Consider the following 26,592-nt stretch of genomic DNA (forward strand, 5'->3'; position numbering starts at 1 on the left):
TGCTGCATCTGGAAAGGAAATTCTGAGGTCCTCTTCTGCAGTTCTGGGCCCGATATGGCCTAATCAAGGAAGAAGAGGGATGTTCCATGTGCCTGGCTTTGGTGACCAGGGAAAGACCACAGCAACACAACTGTCACAAGTACTGATGGTGAGCAGGAGAGGGGGGGAAACGCATGCGTAGTTTAGAAGCTTTGAATCTCCCTTCGAAGAAACTCAGAGTAGACCCGCCTTGATTTCTGGGTTTAATCTGTGCGGGTTTTCACACGGCCTTTCAGTTTAGCAGGATTTTCTGTCCAGTAGAGTAGAACGATAAACACTAGAGACACAGGCTACCGTCTGAGTGTGGTTCTTTGCTCCAAGATAGGACAATAACCTTGCAATTAAACAGCTAGCAAGGAGGTTATCTGACCAATGTCCTTCCAAGATCCTACCCTACTATGTTCTAAACCAGTGTTTTTCAAACTTGGCCACTTTAAGATGTCTGGACTTCAACTCCCAGAGTTCCCCAGCCAGCATGGGAGAAAGGGGGAGCGTGGGAAAGATTTGGATTCAGTTCCTGTTGGGAAACGCCCTCCCCCCATTCCTTCTAAGAAGAATGGTGGTGGTGGCGGCGGTGGGGAATCTGCAGCAGGCAGTGTATTCTGGCTGCTGTGGGGGGAAGCCCACAACGGAAATGGTACCACGGTGACTCACCCGCCTGGGACCGGGTTACTTCTGGATGCAGGGCCTTGGCTGCCCCAGCTCGACCTTCCATTCATACTGGGGGCAGCAGAGCCTTCCTCAGGTTGGTGGCCCCATCTCCCCCCAGAGAAACTGAAGCAAAGGTGTCCCTTCCAGGATAGTCTCCTTCCTTCCATATGCACACCCGTCATTTAGAATTACCTGCACATGTTCCGTGTTCATGCAGGAGTTCTATCGCTTTGGCAGGATGACTGGCTGAGTGCATCTTCCAGAGCATCGTGCTTCTCCAAAGGGTGGGATTTTAGCTGAGTCCCCAACTTCAGGCAGGAGGGCCAAGTTGTTGAAGAGAAAAACTCTCCTCCTTAGCAATTTCTAAGGGTTTCTCATCAAATCCTCTGGTCTTTTGAAATATTAGCCTTGCAGCCTGGTTTCTCTCTCTCTCTCTCTCTCTCGTGCTTTTGTTACCAAAACTGAAATCCTAAAACTGAGTGCTAAATTTCCTGCACTCAGTGCAAAAGCTTTGCACTTGTGCATTGCAAACTAGCCTGTAGTGCAGAGCTGCTACGAAGGCCAACCAAAACATGCATTTTATAAGACCATGTTTTCCATCATTTAGAGTGAGGGGGAAAACCCCTTTTTAATGAAAAACTGTAAAACAATTCTGCAACGTTTATGTGTCAGAAGCAAAACACCTTGGGAGAACTTGAGTTCTCCCCCACCCTGAACACATTCCAGCTGGTTTTCTTTCCTGTTTACATCCGACCTTAGATTCAGGACAAAGACTAACAATGATTTTACAGCAGCGAGATGTCGAGCATGGGGGAAAAGGCAGGGCTGATACAGGCTTACAGGACAAGAAAATTCCAACATCATCCTGCTTGCCCAACCCTGCCTCGCATTCCCTCCCCTCCTCCCCGCCTTGACCTGTGTGGAAACAAGGACTGACGCTGCAGAAGATGTCGTTATAAAGATGGCCATTTATTTCGAGTGCACCCAACATTCATTTCCATTCACCCCAACAGGCTAACAGCACAGTCTGCCGCCTGATGGGAACATGATAACAAGAGATGAAGGACCGCTGGAGAGGCAATCTCCTCCCTCCCTCCCTCCCTGCTTGAGTTTCCTCCTTTTCTCGCTGTCACAGTGAGGCTCAGTTCCTGGTTATGCTGTGGCTTTGCTCCCCGGAGGCAGTTCCCCGCCAAGCGGGGCAGAACGGGCTCGCTTTCGCACACCAATGTCTCGGTCTCAGAGATGCTGCCGCCGCCGCTGCTACTGGAGCATACGTCGAGGGCAAGAGGCGGCAAGCCGTGGCCCGAGATCCGCGTCCAGCTGGACTGAAGCCTGTGCCCCTCCTGCAGAAGGCTGGGGGCCCGAGGGGCAGGAACAGCCGAGAAGTCCATCCGTGGATGGGGTGGCCGTGCCCGGAGGTGCCAGGGTCACTGCTGCTTGGAGCGAGGCCACAGCCGGCTTGCCAGGGAGCCCAGGAAGAGCTGCTGCTTCTTGTGCTGGGAGAGGTCAGAGAGGCGCTGCTGCTCCTCCTGGGAAAGAGACAGAGGCACCTGCCATCACCGAGGGCCTCGAAACGCAGCCCCCCGGCTCACCCAGGTGCCTCAGAAACCATTCCAGCCCGGAGGGGTTAAACCAGGACTGTCTATCGCGGTCAAACGTGTTCAGCAAAGATTATGGCATAATTCACTACGGGAGTCAATGGCTAAGGCCAAAGTGTTGTGTTCGCCTGTAACTTTTGGAATTAATTACAGATGCACTTTTCAGCTCCCTGCATATCTGAATAGTTTGTATTTACGTCAATACAGAATAGCCTTTTCAAAAGCCAGACTAAACGTGCTGCCATCAAATTGGCTACATGGTAGATTTCAAAACATCCCCATCTCTCCAAAGATTTCACCCCTGTAATGGCGCTGATCTTGAAATGGTGGGTCACATTTTATGGTACTAATATAAACCTGTGAATCTGATAAGAGTCTTTGGCAGGAGGTTATCTGGCTGATTTTAAATTCAAAACCAGGAAGTGATACTCTTAGTATGTTAAAATTTTACCTGCAGATGAAAATCCTAGAATTACAGAGGCAACAGCCAGATTTTTAACTATGGCTATAAAAACAGGGTTTTTTGTAACTCCCCAGTGAGTTGGAGTTTTAAGTGTGTTATGTAACATTTATTAAATATTGTACTTGTTGAACTGTTTTATCTAATGCCAAATTTTAGACTGTATTTGTAATTTGCTATTTTGAACTTTTGGCTGTAAATAAATTGATCAGAAAGGCAGGAAAAGCTCTGTGTGTTCTCAGAGGCAATCTCCTGCAGCTACTGATGCCAAGTGTGCAGATCAGGAAGGGGCCCAACTAGTGGGCCTTAGGAAAGCACGCAGCCCCGGGCTCAATTCCTTGACTGCAAACCAACTAGAGTCTTGGTGCCAAGGAAAATGAAAAACAAAAACAAAAAAACATGTGGGCTTCAGAAACAGACCCGACTCTCAGTAACACCGCATCTCACGTTCTCGCCAAGAATTGTGTTGCAACGTTTATCTACCTGGGGCTTGGACAGATGGGGAACACTGCTAAAAAGACCTGCTAAAAAGGTATCTTTTCTTTGCAATAACGGGCCTGCTCTGAAGGGCTGAGAATACATACTGAGAGATTTGAAATACGCAGGCAAAGCCACGGGTTCCTTTAAGCCTTCGAATAGGCAGCTCCTCGCTCCGAAGGTCTCACTTTCCACTTCCTTCAAGGCCTTCCCTTTCCCTTGTAAACATCTCTGCCAAAAACCCTGGCTGCTATCTAGGGCGGTTCAGCAAGGAAGGCGTTCAGGGTGGCTTTATTCCTTGGGCTGAGGACCATGTTTGGGGACTACACTCCTGGGAACAGCATCAGCTCTCCTTCGCCACCAAGCGCTCCGGGCTCCTTCACCTTCTAGCAGGGGTGACTAACCCCCCCCTCCCGAAAAGGCAGCCCCCTTCGCTCGCACCTGCTCCAGCTGGGACTGCCTGCGTTTAAAAGCCTCCAGAGGATCCTCTTCCAAGGAATAGTTTTCCAGCACTGACCGGACATCTTCCACTCCGCTCAAGGCAATGGCTGCAGGCAACAAGAACCGCAAATCAGATCCAGCCCAAAGACTGGGTGGTGGTATCAACCCAACGTGCTAGGTGGAGCAAGGTTTTCTTCCCCCGAGGAGAGCTCGGAACTCCAGCGGGCAAAGCCTGCCCAGACGCAAGCCTCTCTCCACCACCGTCCCCCATTTGCACCTCGGGGTCTCCAGACCAGAGCCCGACCAGAACGTGGGCCCAGACCCAGCCGGACCCTCTTGGACAAACAGCCTGGAAGGGAGACTGCTCGGTGCAATGTGTGCACGTCTCGTCCTGCTCCCCGGCCGGTTTCCTCCTCAGAACCCAGCCCTCCGCTTACTTTTGAGAAAAGCAGCCAGGTCGAAGAGCGTGCGGTCATCCGAATTCCCGTCCCACTTCTTCAGGGCCATGCCGTTGAAGGGCTGCAGGCGGAAGGCCTCCTTCTTGCAGTCCACCACGACCACCTTGGCAGGGTCTCTGTTCAGGCAGGAGATATCCTAAGAGGAGGAAGAGGAGGCAGTCTGGCCAACAGGCACGTGGGATGTGCTCTCTGGGGCTCCCCTGGCGCTTCGGAGGGACCTGCTCGCTCAGCAAGAAGGGTGTGCCTACTCTGGTCGGTGAATCCTGTCCTCAGGCTTTGGTTTTCCTGGCAGGGAAATTCCCCACATCCTTCTGCCATTTTTCTTCCTGCCTCGTTTCAGAGAAGGACAATTCAGAGAAATGCTACTTCTAAGGTTTAGACTCCTGATTCTGGCATGGCTGTATTGTGGTTTATGGTCTTTGGATTTGATGTAACTGATAAATTTACAATTACCTGTTTTTAACCCAAGTTATGGATTGGGAGCAATGCACGCCACTCACCCCATCAGTTTGACTGGAAAGCTGTGTAAGCTTTTAAACAAATAAAGTAATAAAAATAGCCTCAATCGCTCAGAGAACTGTTTTTAAAGAACTGAGACTTACTTTTTAGTGCACCAAATACTTAAAAATCCCACATGCTTTAAAAAAAAAGTATGGATTGATTGTGATGATCAGTAGTTGTACAACAGTCATTAAGTAATTAAATAAACCAGTTCTGTTTCTTCTTTTCATTTGCTTCTGTTGCCTTGCTGGATTAGAACAGACTTTACTTTTAAATAAATCACCCGGAGATCCAAATCTTTATTTTCAGTACAAAGCAAAATAGTCTGAAGGAATTAGACAGAAATCTGGCCGCCCCACAATTAAAAACGCCTTCTTTCAATCTACCTTTAATCGCTTGGTTGACTTACTTAAAGAGTTTCTTCCCACATACTTGAGCATTTGGGCTACCTGAGAAGCTAGTTAGTTTGGTCTTTTTCTCTGCCTTTAATGCAGCACTTAGAGCACGGACCTTCAGCAATTTACTGCCAAAGAGCGAGGCTGCTTTTCACAGGAAGAGAAAACCTCCCCTGCTTCCCGCTTTGCTTACCAGGGGGGGGCGCGGGAAGAATCCAAACAATTAAGATACAGAGGAGGCACCCCACCAGCAGCAGATGGGAGGTGACGGGGGATGGGGGGCGGCACAGAAGACAGACAGAAGGCAAGCTTGCCCCCCGCCCCGTCCAACCTAGCACAGCTAAGCCATCCACACTCCATTGTGGCATGCCGGCCCAGGGGACCTGCATTGTGGACCACGTGGCATATGCAGCTGGTATCTCAGGCTTCAGTGCTCATCCAGGCAGAGTCAACAGGCAACAAAGTTGGCGGAAAAGGGCCTTCTGGGGATGCCAAGAGTGGGCCTGCAGCACAGCAGTGGGAGGAGGTTCCTGGGGCCAAATAGCCCAGCTCCTTCTCCTCTGCGGCTCTTCCCTAGGAAGGAGGCCCTGCTAGACTCAGCGGAGCCGAATCCCCCAACGGTGCATCTGGGAGACCGCACACCTGGATTTCCAGCCAGCCAGTTCTCAGGGAAGCTCACACACAATTACCTGGCAGCAAGACAAAGCCATTCTGTGGCTAGTTCTTGGCCCCCCATTATGGCTTAATCCTATGTGCAAACCAAGCTAGTAGGATTCCTTCAAGGCGGCATGCTAAGAAAGCCCTGCTTACCATGACCTGCAGAGACATCCTGTGTTTGGAGAACAAGCCAGTCAAAATGCTCAGCCCGAATTTCACCTACAGTCTGTAAACCTTCCGAATCTGCTACCCTCCAGATGTGGTGGACCAACACCTGGACAGCACGGCCAATGGACCGAGTTGAGCAAGAGCGAAATGAAGCGCGAAACAGGTTTATCCAGGCCTTTTGGGGGCTGACGGGGCCAGGTGGTCTGCCGGCGTGTCTCTGGTCTCCAAGACCTAGGCGGGTCTTGAGTGTGTCTGAAACAGATGGCCCGGGGCCTTTCCAATATCATGCTGGCGAGTAAATCCTCCTCAAGGGGGAATGCAGGATGGAGGAGAAACTGGTTCTAAAGGCAAGCTTTCCCCAAAAGTACCTGTCCTGCCCATGCAGCTAACCGAGGGAGGGCGGCAGGTTTGTTTATCTTGCTCACACCCTGCTGAATCTGGGAACCTACAGCAGATGGCAATGCGATAGCCAAAACCAGAACTACGATTCTAAAAGCAGCATCAAGCCGATTAAAAACATGAACGGTAAAAGGCAGAGACACATCAACAGTAGCTGCGGTTTGGGGTCTGCTACTAGACTTTGCATATCCTTGTTTCCCAAGGATATTCTTCTGAAGGTGCCTGTTCGGTTTAAGGATGGTTTCCTCAGGTGCAAATCAAAAACCATTACAAATGTGCGTGCTAAAAGGCCACTGGGACTCTCCCGCAACTGGCCCAGCTGCCCTCCCAACCATCTGCACCAATACCTTAACGTGATGCCCGTCCATGTAGCGAGTGGCATCTCGGAAGAGCCGGTAGGAGATGAAGCCATGAGGATCGACACTGTCAATGAGGGGAAATGCTGTCTGGGAGAGCAGAGGGAAGGCAGAAGGAAATTACAAGCCCAAAGTATTTCTAAAACTACTTTACGCACATCAGCTCCAGTCGAAGAAAGCTTAAGAGTACGCATGGTCCGACTCCAATGCTTTAGTTGCAGTGCGAGTCCTTTCAAAGGGGGCGCAGCCAACTCCTGCTAGCCAGAAGTCATTTCTTGCCAGAGATGCTGCTGCTGAGCATGAAAAAGCCAAGCCACGGCTTAATGCAATTCACACCTTCAGTGAAGATATCAAGTCCAGGGGCTCGAGTGGGGGACACAGATAGCTCACAGGCAAAAAGGTTCACCCACATTGGCTGAAAACTGGCAGCCTTGCACAGCATCCAAGACATTCTCTGACTTGCCTCCACAGGCACAGAGCGCATCTTCATGTACTTTTTTTCTCAAGGGTGCCAGCAGAGCCCTCATCTAAGGAAGGGGTTGTTAACTGCGACAGCCACAGCTGGGGATTCGGCCTAGCCGGGATCACACAGGTCAACTGAGAGCCAAGAAGGCAGATGTGGACACAGGCAGCTCCCCCACCCCCCAGAAGTTCCTGGCCTTCAGGGCACAGAGCTCCAGACTGGGCTGCTGTTTCCCCCCCAAGGACAGACCCCCTCAATTAGCACAGTAATAGTCCGGATTCAATAGGCTGCAAGGCGCAGGGATGGGCCCATTCACATTCAAATGAGCAGTGGCACGCTCCCTGGGAGAGCGCCCACTGCCACCACTCAAGCGTGTGAGAAAGGAGCGTGGAGGGGAAGAGCAGGCCAGTGGGGCTTGGGCCCAGCCGGGCTAACCTGCCCCCCTCCCTCCGTGGCCTGACCTGGCCTAAGGTTATCCCTGCTGTCACTCTGCATCTGTGTGGCCAGCACTGGCATCAGCCACAAATCTGGCCTCCAAACAAGCTGGATTCTCCTTCCTTCCCTTTTCTGAAATGTCTGTGATTCCCGAAGCTGGGCATAAATCTCAGCTAAGTAGTGGCTGGAACAGCGCCTGGCAGTAGCCAAACCCACAAGTGAATTTTATTTATTTTATTTTTATATATTTAATTTTCATCCCGACTTTATTGTTTTTATAAATAATAACGTTTTATCTATAGATCAGTGTGTCAGACCTTGGCAACTTTAAGCTGGGTGGACTTCAACTCCCAGAATTCCCCAGTCAGCATGGCTGGCTGGGGAATTCTGGGAGTTGAAGTCCACCCAGCTTAAAGTTGCTGAGGTTCAAAAACACTGATCTATAGGATTTATTCAAAGCTTAATTAAAGCAAAAATTAAGGGATTTTAATTTAAATAGAGTGGGCAAGTTCATTCCGCGTACTCAAAGCCTCAGTTCTGCTGCTCTTTAAGACAAGGGACTCTGCTATCTCGGAAACCACTTCCCCAGCAGCTGGCCAAGAGCACAAAGTCCCACCTGGCAGGGCCCAGCCTTGGAGCACTCACCATGCCAGTCTCGGAGGTGAAGATGACGATTTCATAGAGCGGAGCCAACTGCTGGAAGAGGTTGTCAATGCCCGGCCTCTTTTTGAAGCGCCAGCCGGTCACTAACTGAGGGCAGGACAGAGAGGACAAGAGAGGGAGAAGGGAAACTGAGAGAAAGACCAACACCAGCTCTTCCTTCCCTCCTTCCAGAGAAGGGGCAGGGAAATGAAAAAAATTAAAACGCCCTGGGCTTCGTTTTTAACGTTGTCAGGCATTGGTTTCCCTAAGAGCGATCCTTTGCAAAGCTCAGGCCATTGGCTGGTCAGGCAGGAGGGCAGCCAAGTGCCCATCACACCCCCCGACTGCCCAGGGCTCCGAGGACAAAGTGCTGCCCTTTCCCCCAGAGCTGGAAAGGATACAGACCGACCATTCAGGGTGCAGCAGGACATCCGTGAGTTCGATGACCAGGGTGTAAGGCGGCTGGTAATATGGCTCCTTCAGGGGATCTGGCAGCAACTTGGGGCTGGTGGGCTCCATGATCATCTGGGAAAAGAAATCAAGGCAGGGTCCCATCAGTAGAGGCGAGGATGCAGAACAGGCTTGTGGGCGGGGGAGGGAGGGATGCTAGGCTGCTATCCTTGGTTTAGTAACCGAGAAAGAAAAAAATCACCTGAGTTGGGTGGGAGACCAGGCAGAAGCAGCTTCCAGCAAAGGGGAGCTTATTTCAACCAATGTGCCACTCCCACAAAATGCCAACTATGTTGGGTGTGGCCAGCCACAAAGCAACCACCGATGAGAAGGGAAACGGAGGAGATGGTTCCCCCCTTCCCTTCCTCATCCCACCTTACTGCGTATGCGCATTTTTCTCCTTGGGTGGGCACATCTCTGTATCTGGTCCAGGGCTGCAGCCTCGACCACTTTTTTCTCCTCAGAATATGCCAACATGCTCCAAGGCCAATAATAATGCTTTAGGCTAGTATTACAAACTCCCAAATACAAGGTACTCCTGTAACCGCCCCCCTTCCTGCCCCAACCTTCTGAACAGGTGGCTCTGGAACTGTGCCTGCCCTGACTGTAGGAGCGGGGTGAAAACCAGGACTGCGTAACATTTCACCCAGCTTCAAACATTTTTGGCCCGAGGAGCCGGTCACCCAGGTGAGCAGGGAGCCAGGCTTTCGGCCTCTTCTCCCCAGCGTCTGGCCCCTCCCCAGGCAGGTAACATAATCTGGCAATCTAACGATAATGCAGGCAATTTAATCCAGCAATCGGCAAGCTCTGCTTTTTCATAATGTTTACTTGGATTCCTGAAGATACAAAATGAATGAAACTCACTACCTTCTAGCTGTGGCTTTCTTTTCTTCTTCCCCTTTCCTTTTCTTTTCAGGAAATGTGTAAGAACTGAGAGCTCTTGAGGAATGTGTCACCAGCAGTACTGGGTGTAATTTTCTTCAAACCCAACTAGGATGCAGCTCATTTTGGTGCTTTAGAAAAGCCAATTCTTCATTCAGGAGAACTGTGAAAAGATTCTAAAACATCCCTAAAATAGATGAAACGTGAAGGACCCACTCACCTGACTATAATCTTTGAAGTATTTGTATGACCTTCGGAGCTGCTGAATTATCACCACATCTGAAAGAAAGAAAGGATTTTGCAGGCCCATGGAGCACATCTCACGCTTTCCTGACGGAACGGAGGTCACAGACCTCTGCTGTTCTGCATATCTGGATGCTAAACGTCTAAACGTGATCTGACATGCATCCGTTCTGATATGCCTTTTGCGCCTGTGTGCAAGCAAAGACTTTGCAGCCGAAATCAGTTTCTAGCCTGATTTAAACCCTGCCACTTCTGACTGTGAACTGCAGTTGAGGATGCAGTAAATCCAGTTCCACACCCTCAAAAACAAGCAGCACAATTTTCATTTTCAAATAGGTATTTCTGTGGGGAGGGAATGAGGAAGCCACTGCCTTTAAACTTGCTTCAAACCATTTTAGGCCTGCCTCGAGGTCTCTGTTTACCAATGGAATAAAAATGATTCCTCCAACGCTGAACCTGGAATCTTTATGAGCAGTATTAACAGAGCCCATCACTGCTGTTTAAACCGGCTGCGTCTGCCCCGCCCTGAACTGTCTGATGGGGCTGGAACATATGTGGGGCCGCAGTCCTTCCAAAAAAATACAAGGGATGCTTCAGTGACCAGCTTGCTTAAGCAGAGGTCAGGCTGAGGAAGAAAGAGCGTGTGAGCGAGACTGCAGTCGCCACACCAGCCCCCTTAACGATCCCTCTGAGATTGCAGCCTTCAGGTTTTCGCTGCCAGGGTTATTCAAACAGAAACTGTAAGTTAATCAATCAAAGGCAGGCCTGTTGAATGGGGTGTAATTTGGGGGGCATTGTTATGGTAATATGAGCAGAGCAGCTGGGCTGGAGGGCAGCCCCACCAGCGGGCGGGGATTCCTGTCAACTAGAGGGTGCGACGGTGGAATCTGAGGAAGATGCACCCCCCCTCAAATATCGGGCCAAAACAGGAAGAAGTAACATTTACATAAGTGCACACCCGAGCTTGATACCTCAGACCCTCATTTAAAGTTGGGAAGCGCTCCCTTCTGTGGTATGGAAAAGCAAGAGAGAGTGTGCGCACTACAGAAAGACGTGGAAATGTGGTCTGCTTGGCTGACTATTACGAACACAGGTAATTCGGGGGCAGCATTAAGTCACTTGTTTAGCCCGGCCTGCTTCAGCCAACTGTTCTGGACTGCAACTCCCGTCAGTCTCCTCAGCCCAAATGGGCAACTGTTAAGGATTATGGAAACTGTAGTTCAGAATTGCTGGAAGACACAGGGCAGCTTCTCTGAACCCCTGAACAAGCCACGTTTCTTCTTGGCAGGACATCCCAACCTAAAGCAATGCATTGAGCTTGACTTACGAACCTGGCTGGGCCCCTGACCCCTTTCTAGCTCGTTTCTGGGTCCTGCCACGGTTCTTGCCAACCTAAGACTGGGTGGAGTGGAGCGCTAGGACAACTCCACGGGTTTCTCTGCATGTTCCTTTCCTAACGCATCCATGAAGCACAACCAACGTCTGCTCAGCCCCTGGCTCTGTGCATCTGGAGAAGCAACAGAACTTGTTTCCTGGGTTAGTTTTGCTGGGTTGACTTAAACCGATTCACTCATCGTGATGCTGCTTTCTGGATGAAGTGGATCGCCTTTGGGGTGTCACGTTTGTTTTATTTTGTAAACTGCAACATGCTACAAGCACCAGTGTAAAACCTTTTTGATGAACAAGAGCCCCAAGTTTTGCCCTGGATCATGGGGCTTCCAGACCCCGTCACAGGAAAAGCTAAGTAACCTCTCAGCCTGGGCAGGGATTCCGCCACTCTCCTGCGCAAGCTGCTGCAGTTAAACAATTCAGGAAGGGAAGGGGGGAGAGAGGTGGCTGGGGGCAGCGCCAGATGCAGTTAAACAAAATGGTTAAACAAAGCGTGTTGCCCGCAACGTGTTAAGTCTTTCTACCAAGGAGGGACCGAGTTAGCTGGAAGTCTGGAGGAAAGGGAAGGGGGGCAGGAGGAGTAAATTTATTGTGGGCCACAATGAGGCTACTCCTTTTACTCTGTCAGCACATATGCCCGGATGAAAGAGGCCGCCGAGGGGCGCTTCCCGTCTCAGCACTGCGCTGCTGTGCCTTCCCCAGAGCAGCCCCCCTTCCCGCTCTGTCAGAAACGTTCCACCACAACCTGCTTTGGGGAGGCCTGGCACCAGGTGCCATCTGGCCCTCCGCTGCACAAAGGCAACTCGTGCCTCCCTCCCTCCGGCCTCCTGCGTGACTTCCAAAACTCGGAAAGCGAAGACTCTCTCCTAAATTTTATGGCAGGCAGGTTCCAGGGCAGGAAAGCCAGAGAACTCTCCTTGGACCGTCCTGGCTACAAGGGGTCATGCCGCGTTTCTAAAGAGGGCCATCCCACCATATCGTTATTAATCGCAATTTGACTTTCATGCTGCCCAATTCCAGCCAACTCTGAAGACAACTGATGAGAGCTGTGCCACCTGTGAGCAGCGTAAGTTAGCTTGCTTATTTATATTTCAAATTTTGCCACCGCCTGTCTCACTCAAGAGGTCTTATCTAAGAGGTCATCAGATTCATCTATGTTCCCAGTCAAAAGTAAAGCAAAGAGTGAAAGAATGAAAGAAAGTCAGTCAGTCTCAGGCTTGAAGCAAGCCCACCCGCAGGGTCTTTCTGGTCAAGCCCCAGCAAAAGCCGCTGCAAAAGCCCAGAGACTACACAACATGGGTCAGGAAGCCTCAGGAGCCTGCCTGCAACCCAAATGTACCCCCAGGAAGACATCAACATCTGAAATCTGCTTCTCCGGCTGCCTCTCTCTTCAGAAGGACATCTGGAACGCTAGTGACACGCTTTGCTTCAGCCACCCTGGGGATGTGCCACCCTCGCCCCAGTCCTCCGGCCTCTTCATTCTTCCCCATTGTCAGGCGACCTGGGATGTTTGCCTCCAGCTATGCGCAGGAATAGGTGGGGAGGGGAGGGGAGGCCCCAGGAGCAGGGAGGTTTGCGCCTGGTCCCGGCCAAAGTTCCGCCTGACCGTCTGTTTTTGACCACAGACTCTGCCTGCCGCTTAGGGATGGACACATCTGCTTTGAGGCAGCTGCTGAAGGAAGACAGAAGCCATTTTGCTTGTGCAGCCAATTACAAATGGGAAGCGATTCTGGTTCTTTCTCAACACGGTACTAAGGGAACATTCGTTTTTTAAAAAGACGATAATGAGCTGGGGGCGTCAGGTCTCAGCTGCAGCAGTTCTTTTACAGTCCAGCTTATGGTCCAAAGACCTACTTAGAGAGTATTTTCTGGCGCAATTCAGCTGAGCCTAAGCCCCAACGAGGGGCTTGAATACTGAAGCATATTATGTCTGAAAATAATTTCCCGATGTTCATTTTGCTCTCAAGAAATGCAGCTATGCTACTTAAGAATAAATTCTGGTACATAAACTCAGCTGCAAATAATATATAGTAAGCTGGGGGTAAGTTCCAGTTGTGCTTCCCTTGAATAATTGTGGCACCTCCAGGTTTACTTCTGCAACACCTTCACTCCCATTTTTGCCTCTTAACTCAATCTGTTGACTACAGCACATCGAGGCAATTTTCAAAACCCTGGTCTCTCTACTTACCGTTATCAAATTCATCAGGAATCTACAAAGAAAGAGAGAAAACAAGATGCTTATTTTGATTCCAAGGGTACACTACATATCCCAAAATAGGAGAGGGGGAGGGGGGACAACACACACACACACACACACACACACCTCTACCGATTTAACACTGCCTTCTCCTTCCTATGTGGCACCTCCAGATGTGCTCAGATTGCAATTGCCAGAATTCCCGAACACACTAGGAGGGAACCAAGTTGGGGAAGGCCAGTTTAGAGCTGCAGCACTCCGGAGTTGTGTGAGGTAGCACAGTAGCTGCCATGATTCATTTTCTTCCTTTTAATGTTTACAAAATGGTCCTGGAGGGAGCAGGAGGCTGTGACTGTGAGCCCAGACTGTTCATGCAGGCAGGTCACCGGAAGACAGACAAGGTCAAAACAGATGGCAGGAAGGAAGATGAGATGCATAGCTGTCGAGGGATACGGTTAATTTTGGGATACTTTTATTCCCATGCCCACAGTGCCATTCCAGAAGCAGGAACCTCCTTTTTTTTTTTTTAAAAAGAAAGTCAGGATATGGTGGAGACTCAGACACTGAGTGAACAAACAATGCCTTGGTGTGATAGACACAGGAATTAACAAGAGAAGAGATGCTCTTTTTTGTTTGCTCCCCAGGACTGTTTGGAAATAGATGCGTGTATTAAAGAGGTCTCCCTGTCACATCCACACAGATGCATCATAAAGAGAGGAAACAAAACTTTAAGGCATTTAAGCTTCATTAAATTCTGTGGCAGCACCGGAACCTGTGGCTTTGGAAGGCACTTCCAGCTGTTTCTCTTTAGCAAAATCAGCCCAGAGCCCCAAGGGCATGCAACAAATCTACACGTTAAAACAATGGCAGCATAAGCAGACAAGCTGGTAGAGAAACAAAAGAAAACAGTTCTAAAACAAGAGCTTGAGCCAAAAAAATATTACTACAACTACTACTAATGGTGACGACCGAGTCTGGTACCACCTCTTCTTTCTAATTTTTATTAAAGAAGTTTTTTATTAAAAAATACAAATTTAAAGAAAAAAGGAAGTAAAGTGATAAGTAAATTGGAAAGAAATAAAAAAGAAAAAGAGAAAAGATACAAAGGAGTGGCTTCTGATCTTCTTTACAGCAGTTATAAATGCATTTATATTTTATCCTTTCTCTTTAAGGATACATCACGGTTCCTTTCTTTCCATATTCTACCCTTAGCGCCTTTTCCAATTACAGTAACCAATTTTATTAAAAGGCCTAAGCTTTCATGCTACCAGACTCCTTTTGATTTTTGAAGCTTATGCCTTTTTATTAAATTGGAAAGGCTGTTACCAGACCCTTTCTGACTTCTCCCTACCATAGACTAACAGGGCTCTTCTCCTACAGTGGATGATGATGATGGTGGTGGTGGTATTTAAGGGGCCAGAGCTAAAAAATCAAACACATCTGGAAGAGAAAATGTAAATGCCTCAAAAATGCTCACCCTCTGTTAGCCACTGGCCAACTTCCTAATCTGGATGGGAGTCAAATCCAAGAAAGGGTTTGAAAGAAAACTTCAAATGAGGGGTAGAATCAGGCAACAAAAGGCTGCCTGGCTACTGGATTAGACCAAAGTACTGTGTTTCCCAGGGACGCGGTGGCGCTGCGGGTTAAACCGCTGCGCTGCTGAGCTTGCTGATCGGAAGGTCGGCGGTTCAAATCCGCGTGGCGGGGTGAGCTCCCGTTGCTAGTCCCAGCTCCTGCTCACCTAGCAGTTCGAAAGCATGCAAATGTGAGTAGATTAATAGGTACCGCTTCGGCGGGAAGGTAACGGCGTTCCGTGTCGTCATGCCGGCCACATGACCACGGATGGGTCCTTACGGACAACGCCAGCTCCAAGGCTTAGAAACGGAGATGAGCACCGCCCCCTAGAGTCGGACACAACTGGACTTTACGTCGAGGGAAACCTTTACCTTTACCTACTGTGTTTCCCAAGGAGGCCAACCACCTGGTCAAGCCCAAAGCAGCTTTCCAGTGTCTAGACCAGTGTTTCTCAAAGCTGGCTGGGGAATTCTGGGAGTTGAAGTCCAGACATCTTTAAGTGGCCAAGGTTGAGAAACACTGGTCTAAACACTGTTTCCTTGCACCAGGCCCTCCTGCAGATGACGTACCAAATGCTCTGAGGAAAAGAAATAGCTTGTTATCATGTCCAGGTGAGTTCCGATCTGGCCCAGGTATAGAGCACTCACCAGCAACCCCCTTAGAGACTGACTCCTGAGAGCCAGTTTGTTTGTTTGTTTGTTTATCGCATTTCTCCACCACCCAACTCGTATACGATGACTCTGGGCGGTTTACAAATAATAAAATAACATGTCACTACAATAATACAGTATCCATATAAATATATATATAAATATATATAAATATAAATGTGAAAAGTACAAAATATAAAATATAAATACAGGATGGCAAATCAAGATCTTATCATTGGCCCCATCATGGTGCCAACCACACCCATGAATGGCTATCCCCCTTCCCACCCCAAGCAAGGTGGCAGAACCAGGTTTTAACCCCCTTCCTGAAGGCCGGGAGACTGGGGGCTGTCTTACCTCTGGGGGTAACTTATTCCAAAGGGCTAGTGGTTAAGGCAACGGGCTAGAAACCAGGAGGCTGAGAGTTCTAGTCCTGCCTGAGGCATGAAAGCCAGCTGGGTGACTTTGGGCCAGTCTCTCTCTCTCAGCCCAACCCACCTCACAGGGTTGTTGTTGTGGGGAAAATAGGAGGAGGAAGGAGTATCAGGTATGTTTGCCGCCTTGAGTTATTCATAAAAATAATAAAGGCAGAATAAAAATTAGATAATAAAATGTGTGCAAGCAAGAAGAGGCATGGGGCAGCCATGACAGTCTGTAGCTCCTGCGAGGAGCCTTGTGCCTCAAAATCTGCCAAAGGGATGATAAGCATGAACAGAGTCCTTCACTGAATGCCCACCCAAGATGCATTTGGGAAAGGGGGGGGGCAGAAAGGAAATTTCCAGCCAGGGCAAGCGGCCTCCAGTCGTCTTCTCTGAGAAGTCAGCAATCGCTTTTGCGCCTGTTTTTTTTTTTTTTTTTCTAATTTACTTCTGTGTTTGCCAAAGCAATGAGCTTTGGTGCCCCAACCAAATGGCTCTCACACCCCAGAACCCCATGGTTGTGGCAAGGGGTAGGACATCGCTCTGGGTTACCAGCTACCCTGCTGCATGTTGAGATAACGCAGGGCCCTAGGCACACATGGGAATCGTGGCCCTGAAGTCTTCGGAGCCAAAAGAGTTTTCATGGGGAGACGCTCTATCGGGGAGCCTCCTCCAGTACTCTGACCAACACCCCCCCCCATAAGCTATTCCTGGATCATCTGCCTCCTTCCAGGAGTCCTGACGGATGAAGAGAATAAACAAAACGGGTAAGGACTTGAGGTGAAGGACAGACACTGACTACTAAGCTCATTCCCCTTGATAAGAGAACAGAGGCGCAAACATCTTTACCCGCGACTGCCTCAGACTGAAGGCTGACTGAACATTCAGATTAATCCTTGAGGCTAGGAATCAGAGCCATTCATGAACTTCAGCCACTAGTCCTCAAACAGCCAAAAGAGTGATTTTCAGAAACAGAGGGAGCTTTATTTATTTACTTGATTTCTAACCACTAGAATCCACAGACTCTGACTGTTAACGATAGCTATGTGGCAATCAATACAATTGCAGTAAGAATACAACACAAAGCTACAAATTGTAAAATAAAATACAAGCAACAGCAACAATAATAAATGGATGGTGTCATTTCATTCTTTACAGGCTGTCCAAAACAATGTAGGTTTTGAAAGCTGACGGAAAGCCGATAACATGGGGCCAATCTGATTTCCGGTGTGTGTGTGTGTGTGTGTGTGAGATTCCAAGGCAAAAGCACCCCCCTGAGCAGCAGTGCCTGCAAGCCTCAGCCCCACCAAAGTGGGGAACCAAGAGGAGTGAACTGGGGGCGGGCGGGGCGGGGGGGCAAAGAGACGTGAGATTCTTAAAAATCCCACCGGGCCCTTTTTGGATCAGCCCTTTTATACTGCTAAAGGCCGGGCCCTACACTGATCTTACTGATTTCCAACACTGCACCACCCACACAATCGCTTGACTTCCTTTACTATTTTACACCTGCACGCTGCATAACTTTATTCCGATTCAGGAGGCAAGAACGGAAAGGGGGAAAAAACCCAGCATGGCCGGCTTGTTAAGCAGCACTGCTTGAGGACCAACGAAATTTGCGTGCAGCCAACTTGGATGGCCACAAAGTCTTCGTTGGGTAAAAATCAGGCCCCGACATTTTGAAATGTGGCTGCACCACCTCTCTCAGCATTGATCCACAGGCCCAGGATGACCCACTGGGAAAAGCAGCCTTTCAACTCTACCCATTTTGAAAGCACCAGCTGTTTGAGCACCAAAGAATCATCCATACAAAGCTACAACAGGCCTTAACAGATCTTAAAACAACAGTCGCCCCACCCCCACCCGATCGTGCATGAGCGCCTGAATACACAGCCATCCTTCGCTGAAAGCCAGAGTCTCATTCTTTTCGGCTACAGGTGCAGAAGGAAAAGCAGCTGTTGGCCTAAACTGCAAAATCCTCTAAAGAAGTCCCAACCTGCTCTAAAATCCTCCACTCAGACCATGGCTGGGCTTGGAACAATCCCATAAAATCCTTGGCACTCCTAAATTTACAAAAAGGCATGGTGATTATTTTAATAACCCTGGGTCTACCTTCCAAAAAGCTCCGGGGCAGAACGCTGCATGAAACAATTCTAATCCACCGCTAAGGGACGCACGCAGGTTCACGAATCATTGTTTCGTTTTTCCCCTTTGGCCACAGAATTTGGGATTATGTAAAGTAAGTAGGAAGAGGCAAAGAGAGACTGCAAAATGCACCAAGATTAATCCAAGGCCTAATCTTCCTCCCCCTTTGTTCCAGGCAGCAGAACATCAACTTGACAGGCAGGAAACTAGGGCTGACAACCAAGAGGAGGCAGTGTCCTGCAGCCCACCAGCAGCTGTCAGATGTCTGCTCCCCTCCCTGGTTCCCTCCCACCATACTTAACCAAATCCAGCCACTGCTACCAGGTTTACCCAACCGAGCATGTAAATGCTGAATTCATCCCCACACTTGTTGACCGCATGAAACAACTGAGGGCTACAGAGGCCATTTCAAGGAAACCAGTTTCACACTATTTTGCTAGAACTTAGAGATTCCAGATTTCTCTACTAGTTTAATGCCAGAGAGACTCACAAATGAACCATGCCACAAACTCAAGGCAGAGGAGGTTGGAGAGATCTGTGCGGGCCCATGCATGGCTTACTGCAGGGGAGGCCAAGGCGTTCCCTGTTCAGGAACCCTCCCCCTTTAATAAGCCTGCTCAGGATCACCTGGAAGGTTCTGGCAAATGTTCTAGCATGCAGGATCTGCCCAGGAAGTGCTGGACTACAAGGAGTTATGTGCGGTTCAGAAATAGTTTAACTGAAGAGATCTGGCCCCTTCCTCTGCTCACCCATCGTTCCCTTCTCTGCAATACCTAAAACCCCAGAAGCAGCTACAGCTTTGTCCCCACTAGCCTCCCATCTGGTGCACAGGAGCCAACATGGTTCCACTGGGTGTACATTGACTGGGAAGCCTAGAGAAGTCTGGCTGAACTCAGGAGCAGAGATGGCAATGTGTAAGGCAGTGTTTCTCAACCTCGGCCACACCTGAAGATGTGTGAACTTCAACTCCCAGAATTCCCCAGCCAGCAATGGTGAGAAACACTGGTGTAAGGTGATGATCCTCTATAACACTGCTTGACAATTTTGCTTTAGTTTTAAGGGAAAGTAATTCTCTGCTTTCAACCAACATTTAAATCAGTTTCCAAGCTCAACACCACCACCTTGAGAGACAGGCCTGGGAAATCTACACATCTTACTACAGCCCAGTCTTCATCATAAGACCCATATCTAGTAAACAAAACAGATTCTTGAACACTTCAGTTTCTAAGATGGTTGGAAAGGATATAGAGTTACAAAAGTGTCAGCACCAGATATGTAAGAGTCAGGAAAATACTGTGGAGGTCCTTACTCAAAACAATAGAAAACAATTCTCCCAAGATGTGCAAAGAGCAATGGGGGTACCAAGAAATAGAACATTCTTCCAGATTTACTCAAATGTTGCCTCCTTGCCAGGGTCACCTACATCCAAAAGGCTCACTTATGTTGCCCTACTCACAGCTCTCCAGAAGTTGCCAACATTTTGTTTTCAAGACTGAGGCTGGAAGATCAATGCATATGGGAAGAGTGAGAAAGGAAATTTGTAATAAAAAAAGATCAAGAAGCCTCTTTCAGCAAATCCACACTTCTCAGGACATGGAAGCAAAAGCACAGTGTGGGAAAGAAACAGAGATCAAAGCCTGACTCTGTTTTACAACCACTTAGGCAAAGATATGCCTAGACAGGACAGGTCCTCTTGCACCCAGGTGATGCCATGCGACTTGCAGGAAGTTGTGAAGTGTGCCACGGCCTTTAGACCAGGCACATTTGCTCTGCTGAAGGCCACCTCACGCCTCACTGTGGCCATTCGCATGAATGCGACAGGCAGCCTAAAGAAGGGTCATTAGCAAAACCAAAGGGGTTTTATTATGGCCTCAGAACAGGACGGAAAGGGGCAGGCAGGGAAAGGCAGGGAGCTACTTCAAAGCAAGGCCATTTGCAAGGATTCTAGACATCCTGTCCCTTGGGTTTCCCAAAAACAGAGGCTCCTTTTTGAGGCAAACTTATACACATACAATTTATTCTATTTGAGATAACCAGTGTAAGTTCCATTTATTCTAGCCAACACTGTGCAGGAAGCTCCCGTATTAATGAGGTAATTCTAGGGCAATTGAGCTGTCTTACCGTACATCTACTAATCATCCAAGGAATAATGGTATCACAGAACATGAAAAATAAACGTAAGTTTCACAATGAATGGTTTTGATATAGTTCTTGCTTAAAGCTTGATTTTTAAAGCAAGGGGGAAAAGTCCACTTGGATGCCAAATTCTGACTGTGCATCGGCGCTGTGGTGGGCAAACGCGGCATCTCCTTTGCCTCCATTAAAGGAGAAAGAGCTAAGCCATATGAGGTCTGAGCTCCAACCTGCTTCCTTCTAACGTACACTTCGCGAACAGCCGCCAATTGTGCTGGAAGGTGCTTGTCAGTGCAAACAATCTGAAGCAGATGGCATGTGCCGGCCATAAGCTGACCTAATGCCCATAACAGTGAGAAGAAATGAAGGCCCAGGAGCATGAAAGGAACGTTTGTGGATGACTGGTGAAGGTTGGGGGAGAACAGAAGAAAAGAGAGTCATTCATGGGGGGGCGGAGTTGAAGAAGCCATCTCTTGCTCGGGGGTACTCCAGTGCAATGTCCCCACCTCCTAAGATAATTCAGGTGTTGTTTACAACAAAGTGAAGAATGGCAGCTTTTGCCTCCTCCAACATCAAAGCTGCCAGTATACAGAAAGGCAATCAGGAAATCAGAGCCTTAAAAAAGAGGTGCTGGGGGTAGTGGGTGGGTGTATCTTAGTCACAGTTCAAAATGCCTCAGGGATATGTAAGGCCACTAGCAATTCACACCTTGTTTCCTCAAGGGCACTTGGGACTTGTGCTGCAGATCAAAAGAGTCCACCCTGATCAGCGTGGTTTGCAATTCACACTCAGGGCAGCAGAATAGGAGGATCTGACAAGAAAGCATCCCTCCAGGAATCAACAATTTAAAAAACTGTTCAGATGAGCATCCAGATACTGTCACCCTAGACAAATCTAGAAAGCGCCAAGTTGGGAAAACGCGGAAGATGGATCACAAATTAAAAATGTATAAACCTAGGCAACTGCAGAAGCCCCTGCATTTCCCAGCTCCAAATAAATACTGTTTATACCAAAAGTGATGCTTAAAGATTTAGGATGTTTTGTACATAACTGCTGCTAAGGGGGTGGGGGACAAACAGTTACACATTTATGCACATGTTGAATTCTAGTGCGGTATTTTGTTTTATGTGTACTTCAGTAATGTCAGTTGCAAACTAGACTGGATCAGATGGAAGACTCAGGAAAGGGTAATGAATTAAATAATGAAAAACCCACTTCTGCATTGCTGCCAGGATCACACCATGGACCTATCCACAGAGTCACTACTCATTAAGTTGAAACTGAGAAGGGCTTTATTAGTTTTAAAAAAAAAGGTAACTCAATAATGCAGAACGAACAATCATGCTATAAACTTTAAGCACAGCTTTTTCCATCTATAGTAGTGTCTCTCAATCTTAACAACCTGAAGGGGTGTGGACTTCAACTCCCATGGCTGGCTGGGAGTTGAAGTCCACCCATCTGCAAGTTGCCACGGTTGAGAAACACAGCTCTACAGTGTTGAATGAAGAGATAAGGAGTTCTTCTCTGAAACTCACCAACAAAACAACAAGCCCACAAGTGGACAAAATGCTGAAAGCCTAAAGAGACAAGAGTTGGCAACTACCGCATCAGCAGCAGACACGTAGAGCTACCGGGCAGGAGCAGCCTCTCAGTTCCCCCGAGGACAACAGGTACATCAAGCTCCCATCAGCAAGCCCTTTCGCACACCCCTGGCAACATGTGCCTGCTGTCATCAGGATCACAAAACATCTGTGGGAACTTGGCTTCTGGCTTTTCCCCATCGCCCATCCTAAGCTGAAGGCTGAGTCATCGTGTAACAGGAAACAGCCACCCAAATATTGTTTCGGTGGCACAAAAGGGATTTGGGAAGCTGGGCTGGCTTACATTCTGTACTCAGTTAAAGGAAAGCATTTTTCTCTGCCCAAAGTTACAGCTGGTTATTTTACAAGTTGCACATTTTGTTCAGAATCGGGATGAGAATTAAAAAGAGTATCCCTAGAGATGTTTTGTAAAAAGAGGCATGATGGATTAATAAGAGGCAGCAAGTATGTGTTAGTGGGGAGAGTGAAAACTACAGAAGGGAAGAACAAATAACAACACATAGTTCAGAAAAGCATAAAACAAAGAGTACTGGTAGCTATTTTAATTTTGAGACAATGTACTAAACTAGTGTTTCTCAACCTTGGCAATTTTAAGATGCATGGACTTCAGCTCCCAGAATTCCCCAGCCAGCAAGGCTGGCTGGGAAATTCTGGAAGTTAAAGTCCACACATCTGAAAGTTGCCAAGGTTGAGAAACACTGTATTAAACAAACAAAAGTAGACTAACAAAACTGGAGCATTGCAAGCCAGCAACTAAGAGTCACTGCTCACACAACCTCCTTTCTTGCTTTTGCACTAGACACTGTGAAGTCCTGCTAGGATGGCTGAGGGGAAAGATTTGATTCTGTGACTCTGAGCTGGTTATCTTTGGAGCTGAAGAATTCTTGCCACCTCACGGCCCATGGTGAGAGCTAGAATGCTGGATATCAAAATGGAAGAAATAGATTCAAGTCTAACCAAGGTCTCCTGGTGAACTTGAAAAAGCCCTTCCCCGGATAACTAGCCTTTCAGGGCTGCTGCGATCTTAAAGGACTGACAACCACAGTGAAAACCCGGATGACTGCTGTTCTGGAAGCTTGCCTGTAAAGTGGTCTTTCTCTACAGGGATACACATCCCTGGTGATGCTGGCTTTCACCATAGCCCGCTGCTGCTTTTCCCAGTCAGACGTTACCAGACACTAAGTTTATTTGGTGCCAGATTTAATCTTTGCTGTGCTGCAGATAAAACTGGCCGCATCATTTGGCTGCCAACTGCACAGCATCCTTTGAATGCTTGATGCCCCCTAGTGGCAGCCATGTAGTTAACAAGAGAACCACCCTTGAGACAACAAAGCCACCTACCTTCGCACCATTTTCATCCACTGAATTACGACCTGCCGCAAAAAGAGAGCGGGTGAGTGAGAGAGAAAGAAGCCGAGAAGGTCACTCTGTAACATTACGTTCACACCGAGAGCTGGGCCACTGTAGGTGGCAGGACCACCGACCTGACCTGGATTGATCTTGAAAGTTAAGCAGGGCTGATTCTGGTTAGTCCCTGAGTGGGACCTCGCCAGGAAATCTCAGGCTAGATTGAGAAGAAAAAAGATGTCCTAGAAAGAGGCAAGAAAAAAATATTTCCGCAAGCAAACTATACACATACGTCCCTGCAATCACTACCTGTCAAACTCCAGTTGAGGGAGCGTTTACCTTTTGCTGTGCTAGAAAAGCCAATGAAAAATTACTATTCCTCAGACGGAGGCAGGGAACTTAATGCTCACCACCTGTTGCTCAGCTACAACTCTCAGCATCTCAGGCAGCAAGGCCAAGAGTGAGGGATGCGGGGAGGGGTAGTTTAGCAATTGCTGGAAGGCCTCCTGACATAGGCTATGACCATGCTCAGACTGATTGAGGTTTACAAGCACCAGATTTTTTTCAGCTATTAGGAAGATGCTTTTTATCTTGTCACCTCAGCAGCAATGAGAAGTGGGGAGAAATTTAATAGCCTGGGGAGACACGCGTATGAAAGGATCCGACCTCATCATATCTCTTAACAGTAACTAAGCTGGATTTAGGATAGATACAGAAATAAAACTGGACACAATTCTTCCCATCAAGCAATCTTCTTGGTTGGCCAACTAGTCGACAGTGCAGTCAAAGAGGACACAGCCATTGTCCCCTTTGGCCTGGTTTATCTAGGTTTATCTTTGGCCTGGTTTATCTAGGCAATCAACTATTCAACTCTTCACCTTCAGAGCACTGTCCAACCCATGTATATTTTGATTCAAACTGTAGTGACGGAACAGAAATCTCCATTAACTCAAATAACTGGAAGATGATATCCAGAGGCCTGGCGTAGAGTACAACTGCAACCATTCAAACTGTCGTAATGATCATAAGCCAGAGAAGGGAGCCTTAACATGATGCACTGACTGTCATGTCTGGTGCTGATTTTATCTTGGGTGCACCATGAAAGCACAGGCCTCTGACTGAAAGCTGACTTACCAAAGATGTAGATAATTGCTACCCCATTGCCAGCTCCCAGAAGGCCTACTATCTGTAACAATCTCTTTGTGTAGGCAGTGTTGTCCTTTTGCTTTTTTGTCTTATCTTGCTGTTCATCAGAACCTTTCCCATCTTCTTCTCCTGTTGACTAAAAGAGAGAAAAAGCTGAATGGAGGTAGGCAAGGAAACGTGTTACCAGAACTGCAGAAACCATGTATAGGATATTTTTTTCATCTCCAGCATTTAACTAGGCTCAAGCTGATATTACACCAAGATGGAGGACACAGCATCTGATGACAACTTTACAATAAGGCAGACAAGCGTTTGCTAGGAATTAGAAATCTAATCCTCCAATCAATTTAATTAAACTCAGAAGGTATAAAATGTGGTCTAGTTCGCACATACAGTTACGCTATAACATGGCTCGGTTGTTTTGGCTTTGAATGATAGTTGAAGCAACTGATCATAGCTCGTACGGTAATGTGCGAAGCATGCTATTCAAAATTCATTAAAAGCTCTTGTGAACTGAGCCAGAGGTATTTAAGATTATCAGAGATGAAACACTAACAACACTACATATTGTGGTAGCAGATCACAACTTGGGGGATGAGCAGCACATTACATCAAGGCGCTTCCTGGTGATATGAGACAGAGGCTCAGATGCCTACTGTATGTCGCAAGAAGGGCACATGTCAGACGCAGAAGCCTCTGTGCCCTCCCCACATAAGGTTCTCGAGCCCTGGTCCTTTCCAGTCAGACATGGGACTCCACAGTTGAACCCTAAGCTACAGATATTCTCTTCAGTTGGATTACATATTCAGTGACTGCCCCAGCTAAGCTTGGAATGACCGAGTTGGCAGGGACCGCAGAGGTCATCCAGTCCAACCCACTGCACCCTGCAGGATTCTCTACAGCCCCCTCCCCCGCCAGATGAGGATCCAGCCTCTGTATGAAAGCCTCCAGCGAAGGAAGAGAAACTCTCAGCGACTGGCTATGTTGTGGGCGGGCGGGCTACAGGAGGTTGTCTCTACCGTGGTCCTCGCGGCTGTAGGCCCCCCTTAGGACTTCAGCTGCGACGTTCCTTGAGGCTCCAGGAACACGTGTCCCCAAGGTTAGGGGGCTTCTGGGCCCCAGGCTGCCCCTTCTGGCTCGATTCTGAGCTTCGGGCAGGCGGTCCAGCAGCCGAGGCCCGCGAGCAGCCTCTCCTGGCCGCCCGCCCTCCCCGGCCACTGGAGCACGGCGCCCGCAGGAGGCTCCGCGATGGGCGCCGCTTGGGGCGGCCGGCGACGAGGCGGGTCGGGCTGCCCGGAGGCCGATGGACTGCCCCGCCGGCCCTCACCTCCTGCTGCTGCTGCTGCTGGATCACCTCCCGCAGGACAGCTCCGGTCAGCCCCGGCCCCGCCCCGGTCTCCTGAGGAGGGACCCCCGGCGGAGCCCCCAGGCTCAACGCCCGACCCGGCGGCGCCCAAGCGCCGCCCCGCTTCCACCGCCGGCAGCAGGCGCCGCCACCACCCACGCCGCGCAGCGCCCGCAGCCCGCCCGTCAGCGCCGCCTCAGACAAGACACGAGCGGCCGCCACGACCGCGGCCATCTTTCCTCGGGGGCGCCTCTCGCGCGTGCGCCGGCCGTACCCAATCAGGAACGAGGGGGCGGGGATGTCGGGCGGGCGCTCCGAAAGGGAAGGAAGAGACGGCCAATCCGAAAGGGAAAAGCGGCCAGGTCCCCTCCCCTCTCGCCCGCCCGTTCATTAATATTTCCGGAGGCGTGCCGTCCGCCCCCTCGAAAGCTTCATCCAATAAAGACAGCGAAATGAGTCACGATACCCAATCCGCAAGCGCTCTACCGCTTCCCAGGTTTCTCGAGGCGCTCTTGGCCAATCATGGCTCACGGGGGCGTGGAGAAGACCCCGAAGCCGTTCTTGTTTAACGAGCGGTCTCGGCCCCCATTGGCTAGAAACCGGAGGGGCGGAGCCTTTCCTTCCCCGATGGGACCGATCTTCCCGTAAAAACTGACACGGTTAAAGAGCGGAGGGGACAGCAAGACACGTGCGAAGAGCAAGGCACGTGGCACAGGCAGCGCGGTCTTTTTTTGAAAACCTGGTCCATCTCCTCCCCCCGCCCTTTTCACATAACATTAAAATAGAGCCACAGCATCCACAAATATTGCTGATCCTATTTGTGTAGGAATCCACAACACTGAATCTCTCCCCCAGAGCATGAATTGCTTAAACCAGTGTCTCAACCTTGGCCTCTTTGCTGGCTGGGGAATCCTGGGAGTTGAAGTCCACCCA

General features: G+C 49.0%; 1 protein-coding gene across 2 annotated transcripts; it reads right to left on the reverse strand.

The window, feature by feature from the left end:
* Positions 1-1,640: 1,640 nt before the first annotated feature.
* Positions 1,641-25,899, reverse strand: TIMM50 (translocase of inner mitochondrial membrane 50). 2 transcript variants are annotated; one of them, XM_063312510.1, is made up of 11 exons: positions 25,648-25,899; positions 24,303-24,450; positions 23,163-23,194; positions 13,293-13,314; positions 9,693-9,751; positions 8,546-8,665; positions 8,144-8,248; positions 6,592-6,690; positions 4,104-4,260; positions 3,667-3,773; positions 1,641-2,219 (listed from the first exon to the last, which is right to left on the reverse strand). In XM_063312510.1, the coding sequence occupies exons 1-11, from the start codon at positions 25,891-25,893 to the stop codon at positions 2,118-2,120; spliced, it is 1,197 nt and encodes a 398-aa protein (XP_063168580.1). In that variant the 5' UTR covers positions 25,894-25,899; the 3' UTR covers positions 1,641-2,117. The 2 variants fall into 2 exon arrangements, with proteins under 2 accessions (XP_063168580.1, XP_063168577.1); XM_063312507.1 differs by having other exon boundaries at positions 25,642-25,899.
* Positions 25,900-26,592: the final 693 nt, after the last annotated feature.

Source organism: Candoia aspera, chromosome 10 (genome assembly GCF_035149785.1).
Source record: "Candoia aspera isolate rCanAsp1 chromosome 10, rCanAsp1.hap2, whole genome shotgun sequence".
In the NCBI taxonomy this organism is placed as follows: Eukaryota; Metazoa; Chordata; class Lepidosauria; order Squamata; family Boidae; genus Candoia; species Candoia aspera.

Coding starts and splice junctions, on each gene's coding strand:
- TIMM50 (XM_063312507.1), bottom strand. CDS start 25,893: ATGGCCGCGGTCGTGGCGGCCGCTCGTGTCTTGTCTGAGGCGGCGCTG. Junction 24,451..25,641: donor AGCAGCAGCAGCAGCAGGAG/GTGAGGGCCGGC, acceptor TCTCTCTTTTAG/TCAACAGGAGAAGAAGATGG. Junction 9,752..13,292: donor TCCTGATGAATTTGATAACG/GTAAGTAGAGAG, acceptor TCTTTCTTTCAG/ATGTGGTGATAATTCAGCAG.